The sequence below is a fragment of the Quercus suber genome, unplaced genomic scaffold (genome assembly GCF_002906115.3).
Source record: "Quercus suber isolate HL8 unplaced genomic scaffold, Cork oak 2.0 scaffold_8, whole genome shotgun sequence".
Taxonomy (NCBI): domain Eukaryota; kingdom Viridiplantae; phylum Streptophyta; class Magnoliopsida; order Fagales; family Fagaceae; genus Quercus; species Quercus suber.
This window is the reverse complement of record NW_027069474.1, coordinates 113,182-124,743: the sequence shown is the minus strand read 5'-3', so window position 1 is coordinate 124,743 and position 11,562 is coordinate 113,182. Positions and strand designations below refer to the sequence as shown.

At 31.9% G+C, this 11,562-nt stretch overlaps 1 protein-coding gene across 2 annotated transcripts; it reads left to right on the top strand.

The window, feature by feature from the left end:
* The first annotated feature begins 7,394 nt into the window (after positions 1-7,394).
* Positions 7,395-10,184, top strand: LOC111993946 (nudix hydrolase 13, mitochondrial). Of its 2 annotated transcripts, none has more exons than XM_065775257.1 (5): positions 7,395-7,671; positions 7,768-7,846; positions 7,964-8,067; positions 9,579-9,693; positions 9,781-10,184. In XM_065775257.1, the coding sequence occupies exons 3-5, from the start codon at positions 7,985-7,987 to the stop codon at positions 9,880-9,882; spliced, it is 300 nt and encodes a 99-aa protein (XP_065631329.1). In that variant the 5' UTR covers positions 7,395-7,671; positions 7,768-7,846; positions 7,964-7,984; the 3' UTR covers positions 9,883-10,184. The 2 variants fall into 2 exon arrangements, with proteins under 2 accessions (XP_065631329.1, XP_065631331.1); XM_065775259.1 differs by having other exon boundaries at positions 7,741-7,846.
* Positions 10,185-11,562: the final 1,378 nt, after the last annotated feature.

Genomic DNA, 11,562 nt, shown 5'->3' with positions numbered 1-11,562 from the left:
GAGCTGAGCACTATAAATAAGAGGGAAGGAGAAGAAAGAAGGGTGGGTGAGAAAAAGGGGAGAAAAAGAGAGTCCGGAGAGCAGTTGGGAGGAAAGATTGTGTCGCCAAGAAGGAGAAAGGTGATCTCAGTGAGTCCTTGGTTGTAGGATCACCCATAGTAGGAAATTCAGCCTTACAAACAAATTAGTTGTGAGCCCAAGTGGGGCTGAGCCCATTGGCCTCATTTGCGACCCGCACAATAATAATAATTTGTTTAACAATGGATGACATAATAAAAGCAATGTTAGTGACAAGGTTTAAGTGATAACCCAGTGATAGTGATATTCTTTGCAGTGCCTTATATTTGTGTTTTGAATCCCATCTCCTACCTTTTCACATTATCTACCTATCCAAAATAATAGTTGTGTTAGTACTTAGTAGTAATGGGTCCATATTGCTAAAACAAAAGGAAGAAAATAAAAGGTGTAGAGAAAAAGCAGAGAGTAAAAGCAAGGGTTTGTGTAATTTGGCCTTATGACTTACGTCCCTTTAGTGGTTACATTTTTATTATTTTGAAATGTTTATTTCAAGAATCCAATATAAGGAATATCCACACACAATGATTGACCTGTACAATTCCATTGATTATGCTTGACTTAGGATAATTGATATGCTATGATTCAAGGTATAACAAGGGTCCATAACTAAGGTATGTACACAGTAAAACATAGAGAGTATATACATCAAAGTCATATAAAACATGTGTATATACTAAGATACCCTTTCAAACTCAAAGTTGAAATTCTAATCTCATGAAGGAAATCATGAAAATGATCAAATCGGATGTATAATGTATTGGGTACAATGTGGAATGAACCATGCAAAATGCTAGCCATAGCAACAAACAAAGAAGATTGGCAACTAGAGAATGGCTAAAACAATGAGCAAAAGTTGGCTACTATGGCCTGAGGATGGTGGATTTCGCATAGATTTTTTTTTTTTTTTTTTTTTTTTTTTTTTTTTTTTTTTTTTTTTTTAAAATTTTGATTTTTTTTGAAATATATATATATATAATTATTTTAATGTTTTCAAAATTTAGTCTACAAAAATAAGAGTTGGCCCCCCTAATTATTTGAATTAGTCCAATGATGCTCTTAAAAAAAAAATGGTTTAATAGTTATAGAGACATAACTTAATTTTTTGCAATTCTATTTTTTATTGTAAAATGTGCTCTTATATCTATTAAATATTTAATAAAGTTTGACACCAAACATGTTTGAATTTATCTTTTTCAACTCGTTATGTGGTGATTAACAAGTCATTGACTCATTAAAAAAATCTTGTCACTAAAACTGTACATGAAATATCTCTTTAGTTGTCACATAATGAGTTAAAGCAAGATAGCTTTAAATATGTTTGAAGCCTGACTTGTTCCTTCAAGTTTTGAATCATTCATGTTTTTGAAAATTTTATTAGTTCAATTGAATGATTTTTTACTTACAATAGTATAAAATTTGATAATTTGTATAGAAAATGAAACTTTTTAAGAATTTCACTATGAAAATGGTAAAAATGAATTTTATTATTTTTATGAAAAATCGCCATTAAACATAATTTTGATTGAAAATACTAAGTTCTTTTTTCTTGTTGGGTGTGTGTATATATATAACTTATTAAGTAAAAAAGTGTGTGTATATATATGTGTGTGTAAATATAATAAAAAAAAAGTGTGTGTATATATGCGTATGTATAGGGTTGTCTTAATAAATATATTAGTCCTGTAGCTTGGCCCCTCCAAACAAAATTTCCTAGCTCTGCCCCTCGATTGAACCCCCAAAATGATAAATGATGCACCAATTAGTATAACTTGTAAGCCTCAAATGGGAAAACATATCTCAAAATTGAAATCTAAGCAAAAAAAAAAAAAAAAAACCCTATTAGGAAAGTGCCATGCTTGGAGAGAAGAAGTTATAGAAGATGCTAGCACAGTGGATGTGGATGAACGAGGGTCATTGGTGCTAACTTGAACGATAGTCAGTACTAACTTAGTAGCGACTGAGTTGAGCGATGATCAATGGTGGAATACTTAAACCCTGTCGAAAGCCATGAGAAAGTGGCTCTAGAAAATGTTAAAATAAAAGGAAGAAAATAGAAGGTTTTGACAGAGAAGGAAATAGTAAAAGTAAGGGCTTATGTGGTTCACAGAAAGCCCATAATGATTAAATTTTTATTATTTGGAATTGTGTATCATAAAAAGCAATATAGGGTATATACTATATAGACGTAATGGTTGACTTGTAAGGGCTACTGATTATGCTTGAATAACGCGTTTTTGATATACCTTGATTAATGACATTATAAGGGGCCATAACTAAGACACATACTTCTACCAAAATAATAATAATAATAATGATAATTAAGACACATAAACAATAAATTTTGAATTAGGTTACAAGCACAACATCTTAACAACAAAGCATAGATGATAAGCTATTAAAAGTAAATAAAAAATAATCTCAGTAGTAAACTTAAATATTATAACTTGTTATTTAAATTTGTTGCAAAAATGTTGTTACACATCGCTGCTCCCAAATTTACACAAATAGAGGCCCTGCAACTGCAACCCATGGTCCAGTCGCTTATTTTACTTCATTTGTAGGGTAATCTTATCATGACATGACCACTAATAAATGTGGCTACCAATGCTCGCACATGGGTGATGCATTGCAAATTGCCATTATTGCCAAACCTCAAATTTGATATCTCTCATTCTCAACTCTCAAATGTTTCATGATCGGTTTTAGTCAATTCTGTTTGTTGAAACAACGAGATATCAGCCGGGAATTTTTATTCCAAGCAAACAACAGCCGAACAGTGTACTACCCCTTTTTTTTTATGCGATGAGAACATGCCGATTAACCCACCCACCCCCAAAAAAGAAAAGAAAGAAATATAGAACATGCATTTCTTAAAATTGATGGCAGAATATAATAAAAACAAGTAATAATAATCTACCAAGACATTAAAAAATGTATGTGCTTTGAGCATGCGAAGAGTCCAAGTGCGACATGTATGTCGGCATGCATGTGGAGAATGTGAAATGTCTCTGTCACATTTAATATGATGCATGGGCCTCATTTATAGTACCATTCTTGTTTTTCTATCTTTCTCTTTTCTATTCTATTTATTGCCCCCAAGAAAAAAAAAATGTTTCAATTTAATTAATAAATAATGGGTTAAATTATTGGTTTGTGATATGTGATATGTCTCCTAAAATAAAAATTCCCTTTGCCCATATTATATATCTGCAGGGGCTTGCAATTGTATAAAGTTTATGCCTTTGAATTTTTGAACCATAGGCGGGTCCTTAATTAGTACCCTATGATGCAGATTTGTTAGAAAAATTGTTAGGTAAAACTTTATTTAAAACCATATAATTACGGCTCTAAATTATAGAATTTACTTTAAAATATAGTCTTATTCGCAGGTCATGAACCCATATTATTTTATTTGCAGGTCGTTGAAAAAATTTCATGTTCCTGTAATCTGCATTTGCTAGAGAAGCTTCGTCTATCATTTTCTTTAGCCACTTTTGTCTACCTTTTGATTCGCTTTCCTCCCATTACTCAAATGAAGAAGAGTCCAAGTGCGACATGTATGTCGGCATGCATGTGGAGAATGTGAAATGTCTCTGTCACATTTAATATGATGCATGGGCCTCATTTATAGTACCATTCTTGTTTTTCTATCTTTCTCTTTTCTATTCTATTTATTGCCCCCAAGAAAAAAAAAAATGTTTCAATTTAATTAATAAATAATGGGTTAAATTATTGGTTTGTGATATGTGATATGTCTCCTAAAATAAAAATTCCCTTTGCCCATATTATATATCTGCAGGGGCTTGCAATTGTATAAAGTTTATGCCTTTGAATTTTTGAACCATAGGCGGGTCCTTAATTAGTACCCTATGATGCAGATTTGTTAGAAAAATTGTTAGGTAAAACTTTATTTAAAACCATATAATTACGGCTCTAAATTATAGAATTTACTTTAAAATATAGTCTTATTCGCAGGTCATGAACCCATATTATTTTATTTGCAGGTCGTTGAAAAAATTTCATGTTCCTGTAATCTGCATTTGCTAGAGAAGCTTCGTCTATCATTTTCTTTAGCCACTTTTGTCTACCTTTTGATTCGCTTTCCTCCCATTACTCAAATGACATACGTACTTTTTATAATAGAAACTTTTGTGAATCATCGTATACGTATGTATATATTATTCTCATACTATATATATAGAGTCATGGCGTGCTTAGACTGTTCATAGATAGACATCCTTTTGATGAAGTCTTCCACAAAAAAGAGAAAACAAATATGCACAGCGGCGTGTATAGTGACCATCACCATAAAAGAATGTAGATAAGATAAGACCACTCAATGCATAGTCAAAAAACGTAGGAAGAAACATAACTAATTTTTTTTTTTTTTAAACTTCCATTATATTCTTTAACCCGATTTATAATTTTCAACTGTACTATCAATTTATTCTATTAACGCCTTAATTTGAGATAATGGTTGCTGTAACAATAGAGAAATTTTCGCATTGTTAAGTTATATCTAACAGGCTACAAGATCCTCCTACAACCAATGATCATGTGTCACTATTTGACAAGATTTGGAATATAGGATAGGGAGAGGATTGTAATAGTTGAAAGAAAGAAGAGGAGGAGGGATTGATGTATATGTGTGTTATGGAATTTACTCAAGTGAAATGACTGAGTAGCATGACTATAAAATAATTGATTAATTTCTCTCTTTTAAACATTGCATTTAACACCAAAATCCTACAAGTTTAACTAAGATCATTTCCAACTGGTTCTTAAAAAAAAAAAAAAAAAAAGCATTTTGCATGGTAAAAAATCACTTTATCTATTTTACATAACTATTTTTACAACACACATTACATCTGATTTTTTATTTTATAATATGTCCCATTAAATTAATCTATTTTTCTATCCATACCAACAACAACAACTAAACCCACCACTCCAACTCATGGCCAAACCCCTCGCCACCACTGCTACCAAAACTAAACCCAACCCCAACCCAACAACACCCATCCCAATGACTATTGATGCTAACAACCACCAACACCAGATCAAACAGCCACAACAACCTAGTTGCGACAACCACCAACAACTACAATAACCCAGTTGTGGCAACCATTAACAATTCCAACAACAACGATGACAACCACATGGCCAACAAACCTTACAAGGCTATATCAAGGGTGTGCATAAGTCAAGTTGGGGCCAAGTTGAGGAGTTTCTTCAATCCAACCCACCATGGGTTGGACATTTTTTGTTTTTTGATTTTTAATTAAGCATTTAGAACAAACAAATACAAATATGAACAAATTTATAATCTAATAAACTTGAACATAGTATCAACCAACACATAATATTTTTTAGTGCTTCAAAAAAATATCATATAGTTCTATCCCAACTTAGTTATAAGGGTAAATAATAAAATTATATAATATATTTTTTAAATATATATTAAATAGGTGGATTCATGAATCTGCTAACCCGCACCTAACCCGACCCACTGTATTTTTTTTTTTTTTTTGATAATCCAATCCGACCCACAAACCCCTAAAAACCAACTTAACCTAGCAAGTTGGGTTGGATTAGATCAGTTTTGACGGATCGATATATTTTAAAAATATATTATATAATTTTATTATTTACCCTTATATTTATCAACTAAGTTGGAATAGAATTATATGATATCGTACAAACGCTAATAAAATAGTTTGTGTTGGTTTGATGCTATGCTCAAGTTTATTATATTATAAATTTGTTTATATTTGGATTGGTGTTGTTCTTGACATGCCTAAAGTAAAAAGGTTTGTTGATAAGCCTAATCCCATTACCTTTACAAAACACTGGTATTGTCTGTGTGTACAAGGTCATTATGAAAAAAAAAATGATACTGTAGCAATGTGAAAAATTTGTACAATGGTGCATCATGATATGTAATGGTGATTTTACCCTCTTTTACTAAAATCGTTATTTATTTTGCATTTCATTTGTTTTTAAAGGACAATGAGAATGTTCTAACCCGCTTGGCACGCTCACATTGGACACTTAATGAGATTCACCTATGAGGTATGCATGTGGATAACAAAATCTTGCAATATTAACCCACCAACTTAGTATATATGCTCACATTGGACACTAATACCTGTTTGGCATACCATTTGGAAACTTTAATTTTTCAAAGTAAAACTTTTTAAACATCATCTTTTTTTTAGTAATTTATAGCTTTTAAAACAACATACTTTTAAAATGATGAAAAAAAAAAATCTATATTATAGAATCCCTTATCGAGCTTCACGTATTAAATATACATTTAGATAAAGACTTGCAAACTTAAATATGAAGTCTTTAAAAAAATATATTCACATGATCTTCCATTATACATATTCTTCTAATTTTAAAAATACATGCAAGTTTTAAGTATGTTATTGAAATAAATAAATAAAAATAAAAATGATTAATGATAACAACCACAATAATAGTAGTGTTAGACTATTAGTAATGCATACTCTCTTGGAAAGCATCCAAATGCATTAGTACTAAAATTAATGATAGAGAAAGAAATTTAAAAAGAAAAAATAATCAAAGAATCCAACAACTAAGATACACCCATAAGGTTGACTTCGTTCAAAAACCATCGGCCATTGAGCCTCGAGGCAGGCCGGTGCGTGGTTCCGCACCCTCGACACGTCACAAGGGGGTTTCTATTAAAAAAAAAAAGAAAAAGAAAAAACAGTTTAGTATTTTTTTTTTAATTTTTTGTCCTATAATAGCTCTTCATTTTGCACATCAATAAAATTTCATAATAATATATATATATATATAGTTCTTCTTCTTCTTCTTCTTCTTTTTCTTCTTCTTCTCAATAACAAAGAGGTTTTGCANGTCTAATGCCAAGCTCATGAGCAAACGAAATTGCCCTAGCAGCAACTATAGCTTCAACAATATCAGGGGAGAAAGGGAGTGGAGCTTATTTTGAAAGAGAAGCCATAAAATAAAATAAAAATTACCATCCATATGACTCAAAATTAAAATATTTATTAAAATATTATGAGATTTTGATGTAGAAAACTATTATCTCCTAAAAAAAACCCTTTAAATAAAATAAAATAATTATTAACAATTATTAATTAAAAAATGTTCAGTTAATATATGTCCATAAGTATTTATGAATAGACTATTTTAATAAATATTTGATATAATTTTAATTTAAAATATAAAATTTTTTCAAAAAATCAAACTAAAAAAGAAGTTTTAAAAAGCTACTAAAGATATTTCTTAAATTAACATCTTTAAAGTCGTTAACTTTTTTTACATAATAAATGGATGCCGTTGCTTTGAGTTCTGGCCCAGCTGAAATCTCTCCCTCTCTGTTTTTTGCGGAACGCAGGCAGTTCTTCTTCTTCTTCTTCTTCTTCTTCTTCTTTCTCATAACAAAAGAGGTTTTGCACAAAATATAGCGTTGAAGTTAAAGAAGACAGAGAAAGAAATTAACAGAGCTGAGCATGAAAAGTTTAATAATGTTTTAAAAGCTTGTCAGCTCTGGACCCTTTATTTATTGCTAGTCCACCAATCGGAGTCTTTCTATTGGTTAGTATTTTTTTATATACACAAATACGGTAGTTTGTCTCTGACTCACAGTATTTAAAGCTTCAACAGCTGCTTCTTCTTGTTGTTCTTGTTCAGTTACTTACATGCATGGTTGAGAAAGAAGCTGCCTCTTCTGTTTCTCTCAACTTCAAAGTTTTAACCTCACCTCACTTGGGTATTCAACGCTATTCTTTTCTCCTTTTTCTGTTTCTGAAACCATTCTCTCTGGTTTTACTTATGTGGGTTGGAGTTTAGATTTGTTTTTGACTTTGTGTACTTGGGTGTTTTTAAGGTTTACTTTGTGTAACACATCATGGCCTCCGACATGGCCTCTGAGCCCGCACGAACGGGTCGACTTCGGCAACGTTATGAAGGCAATTATCGACTAGTTTCTGGGTAAGACTTCTCTTTCACACACCACGCTTTGATTTTGCCTAGTCTTCCTTCTTGGGTTGTTGACATTCTTTGTTTTATCACTTTCTTTAGCAGTAAAATTTGGGATATTTTGTTTGCCTCTAATGCTTAAAATTTTAAAAATTTTCATTAATTGGAATATGAAGTAATCTTGGCGTGAACCAAAACAAAACAACAACATGTTTTTATGAAAGGAGCAGTAGCAGAACTGCAGAAGCATCTAGATTTCTAGAAGATAATTGGTGTTTTTGATGTTAGAAATTGCATTCTAATTCATACACTTACCCATCAAAGTAATCCTACCAAAGTGGGCCTCGTCAGTCGTCATTGACTTAAAAAGACGTAAATTTTTATGATTTGCGTGATACATCTTGTCTTATTCATGGTATTTATTAGTATTTTAATTATTTATTTATTGTGTATTTATTAGTATTTAATTATGATCATTAAGGGTTACATACTTACATCATTATTTCTGACCTTTTTTTTTTTTTTTTGATGGGATTGTTTATGACTTTTCTTTAACAGGAAAAGACAAGTTTTAGATGTGGAATTTTAATATATTAACCGCTTTAGAGTTTTATTTATCCCAATTGGAGTAAATGTTGACGGTGGACCATGACTCAAAGGTCCAAATTAACACTCTGATAGTCTGATAGAGTAACAGGAACAATTTTAAATTGTAACTTGAAGTTTCTAATTGTGATGAGGCCCAATGTCATCTCTTTTTCTGTGGGCTACATATTCAAACTCCCCACTGTTCAGAAAATCTGAGGGCTGAGATTAGGCTCTGGTTGTGGTAGGCCTAAGGCCTTCTTTCTGAGTTGTTTGCTTTGAATTGAAACATTGCAGAAACCGGTCTTATAACACAAATAAAGAAGGGAGGAAAAACAGAAAGAGAAATTAATATGAAAGTGGCTGTGAATAAATTCAACAAGATTAAGAGGGATAATGGCAGCATATTGTCAAACTCTCGTGTATGCAGAAGCAATATGGAAAAAGATTTCACTTATCAAATTAATCACAGCAAGATGATGTGAGTTTAACAGATAATTACTTGGCCTCTGATTTAAAGATTGAACATGTGATAGCTTGTATGTTCATGAAATGAGTGGAAGCTAATTTATATTGCAACTAGGATTTTGAAGTGCAACAGAACACAATATGGATTGTTCTCTTTTTCATGGTAGTTCAAGTGTCAATTCAATAGAAGGAACTTGTGCCAAAAATTTTCTCAAGAATGAACTAGCATTAGCTTTCAGTCTTGCTATTGTGGGCTAAATATCTCTTCAAGAACCCTACTCTTTTATTATTACTTTATACTTCTTAAGCATTGGATTCAGAGTCTCCCTAAGAAAAACCTTTGAAGCCAAGTTCTTCAACCATTTTATGCGCTTAATGCAACCATAGATGTTAAGAAAGTTGATTTCTCTGAATGATTTTAAGCACCAGGGTTTATTTACAGTTGCTTACTCATGAAATGCATACAACAGGTGTATTCCTTACAGGGTGTCAAAGGAAGAAAATGAGCACAGTGGCGAGAAGGAAGACGGTATAGAAGTTCTCATGGTTTCATCTCCAAATCGTGACGACCTAGTTTTTCCAAAGGTACATTCGCTTTATTCATTGTTATACTGTTGTCTGCATGAAATCATGCTTTCTTATATTCTAAATGTTGCCTTGCTCTGTTGTCAGGGTGGATGGGAGGATGATGAGACTAAAGAAGAAGCTGCTTGCCGTGAGGCCTTCGAGGAAGCAGGAGTTAAAGGGAAACTTAAAGTAGGTTCCCTGAATTAAAGTATTAGCTTTTTTATGAAATGCTTGTTTATTATTAAATATAGCAGAATTGGGAAATTCTTTAATTGGCAAATTGGATAAACTTTCCTAAGTTTGTGTTCTGTATAGATATGCCATAGCTTCCATCATATAGCTAAGCTATAGAATAAAATGTCCCTGCACTGCTAAGAAAAAGCTTTATATTCCAGACAATATTTGAGATTGCAAAAGTATCTAGAGGCGGAGTATAATGAAAGACAATCATCAGATTTCTATGGTGCTCTTGTTCATTGAAAAGCTCTTGGTGCATCTCCAGGTTTAGGTATTGTTCTTCCAATGATGGTAATGAACATATTGATTTTCATATGAATATACAGATTTATAATCAACACTTGTATAATCTAGTATATCATAATAGTCATTAGAAAACCATAAATGAATTAATACTCTTTTCATTCTTTGCCAAGAGCAGATTGGATGCTTACCTCGTCACTTTCTATCAATTTGAATGTCTTCCCACCATTCTTCTGCTTCATTGTCTAATTTATTAGATGCAAGCCAACCTTTTCTTCATCGCAAATCTTCCAAAAATTAAAATACTCTTCTAAATCAAGAAGCCAGTCAATAAAATCTATCCTACACATATCTCCGTCAAAGAATGAAATTTTCTTGTAGTTAGGAGTGCGTCTTTGAATATATTGAACATTGTTGTTGCAAGATGATTTCCTAGCAAGAAGAGTAGCAATCTTTTGCTAGATTTCGCCTATAATTTCCTGACTCTTTTCACAAAATTGTGATTCTTATCACGAAAATTAAGGAACTCAGCCCTAGTGAGAACTAGGTTGTTGACATCATCACCGCCGTCATTGTTGTGGTAGTCACCGTCTCGCCGGTTAGCCACCAGACTAGGGTAAGTCAGGGCTCTGATACCAATTGATGTTACCGAAGCCTGAAAAAAGCACACACGATGCTCTCTTGATGGAACAGAAACTAAACTGTTAGTTTCTGGAATCCACCAGAAGAAAATTTGACAAAACGTCTGTGTTTATTAATAATAGTCTATGAAAAACGTTTATAGAATTAGGGGCCTTTTTAAGGGCTTCGTAAAACTTGACAGACAAGAAAATATAATCTAAAATAACTCCTAATTGATACCTAACCATAACAAGAATTAAATTTGACCTAAAAAAGCATTAAATGCACCTAAAAACAAAGAAATAAATCACATAAACCTAAAATAACATTTTTTTACATACAAATACCAAAAATAATAAATTACAATAATTAAATAGTAAATTGTGTCCTACATCATTACCATATGTTAGTTAATATCATCTTGAAAAAAAGTCTCATAGACCACAGTCTCACTTTAAGATAAGCTCGATTTTGATAAAAATGTTTTGAATTTATTTGACTAGGAAAAGGAAACTTAGTCAAATATCATCAAAAGAGGGTTTTTTTTTTTTTTTGGCTGAGTATCTAAAGACAAATTTCATGCAGCAGAAATAGTCAAATAGGCTATGTTTTCTAATGAGGCGAGTGGGGAAAAACACATGATCATGGCTTGTCTTGTTTTTCGTCCTGTTCATGTTGGCTTTACAAGATTGGAAAAAGCCTTTCATTTGTGAGTTATATGGAATAGTGCATTTTTGCGCAGAACCTTACAGCTTACATTTAAAAAAAAAAAACCTACATTTCTAA

Coding starts and splice junctions, on each gene's coding strand:
- LOC111993946 (XM_065775257.1), top strand. CDS start 7,985: ATGGCCTCCGACATGGCCTCTGAGCCCGCACGAACGGGTCGACTTCGG. Junction 8,068..9,578: donor AATTATCGACTAGTTTCTGG/GTAAGACTTCTC, acceptor TGCATACAACAG/GTGTATTCCTTACAGGGTGT. Junction 9,694..9,780: donor ACGACCTAGTTTTTCCAAAG/GTACATTCGCTT, acceptor CTCTGTTGTCAG/GGTGGATGGGAGGATGATGA.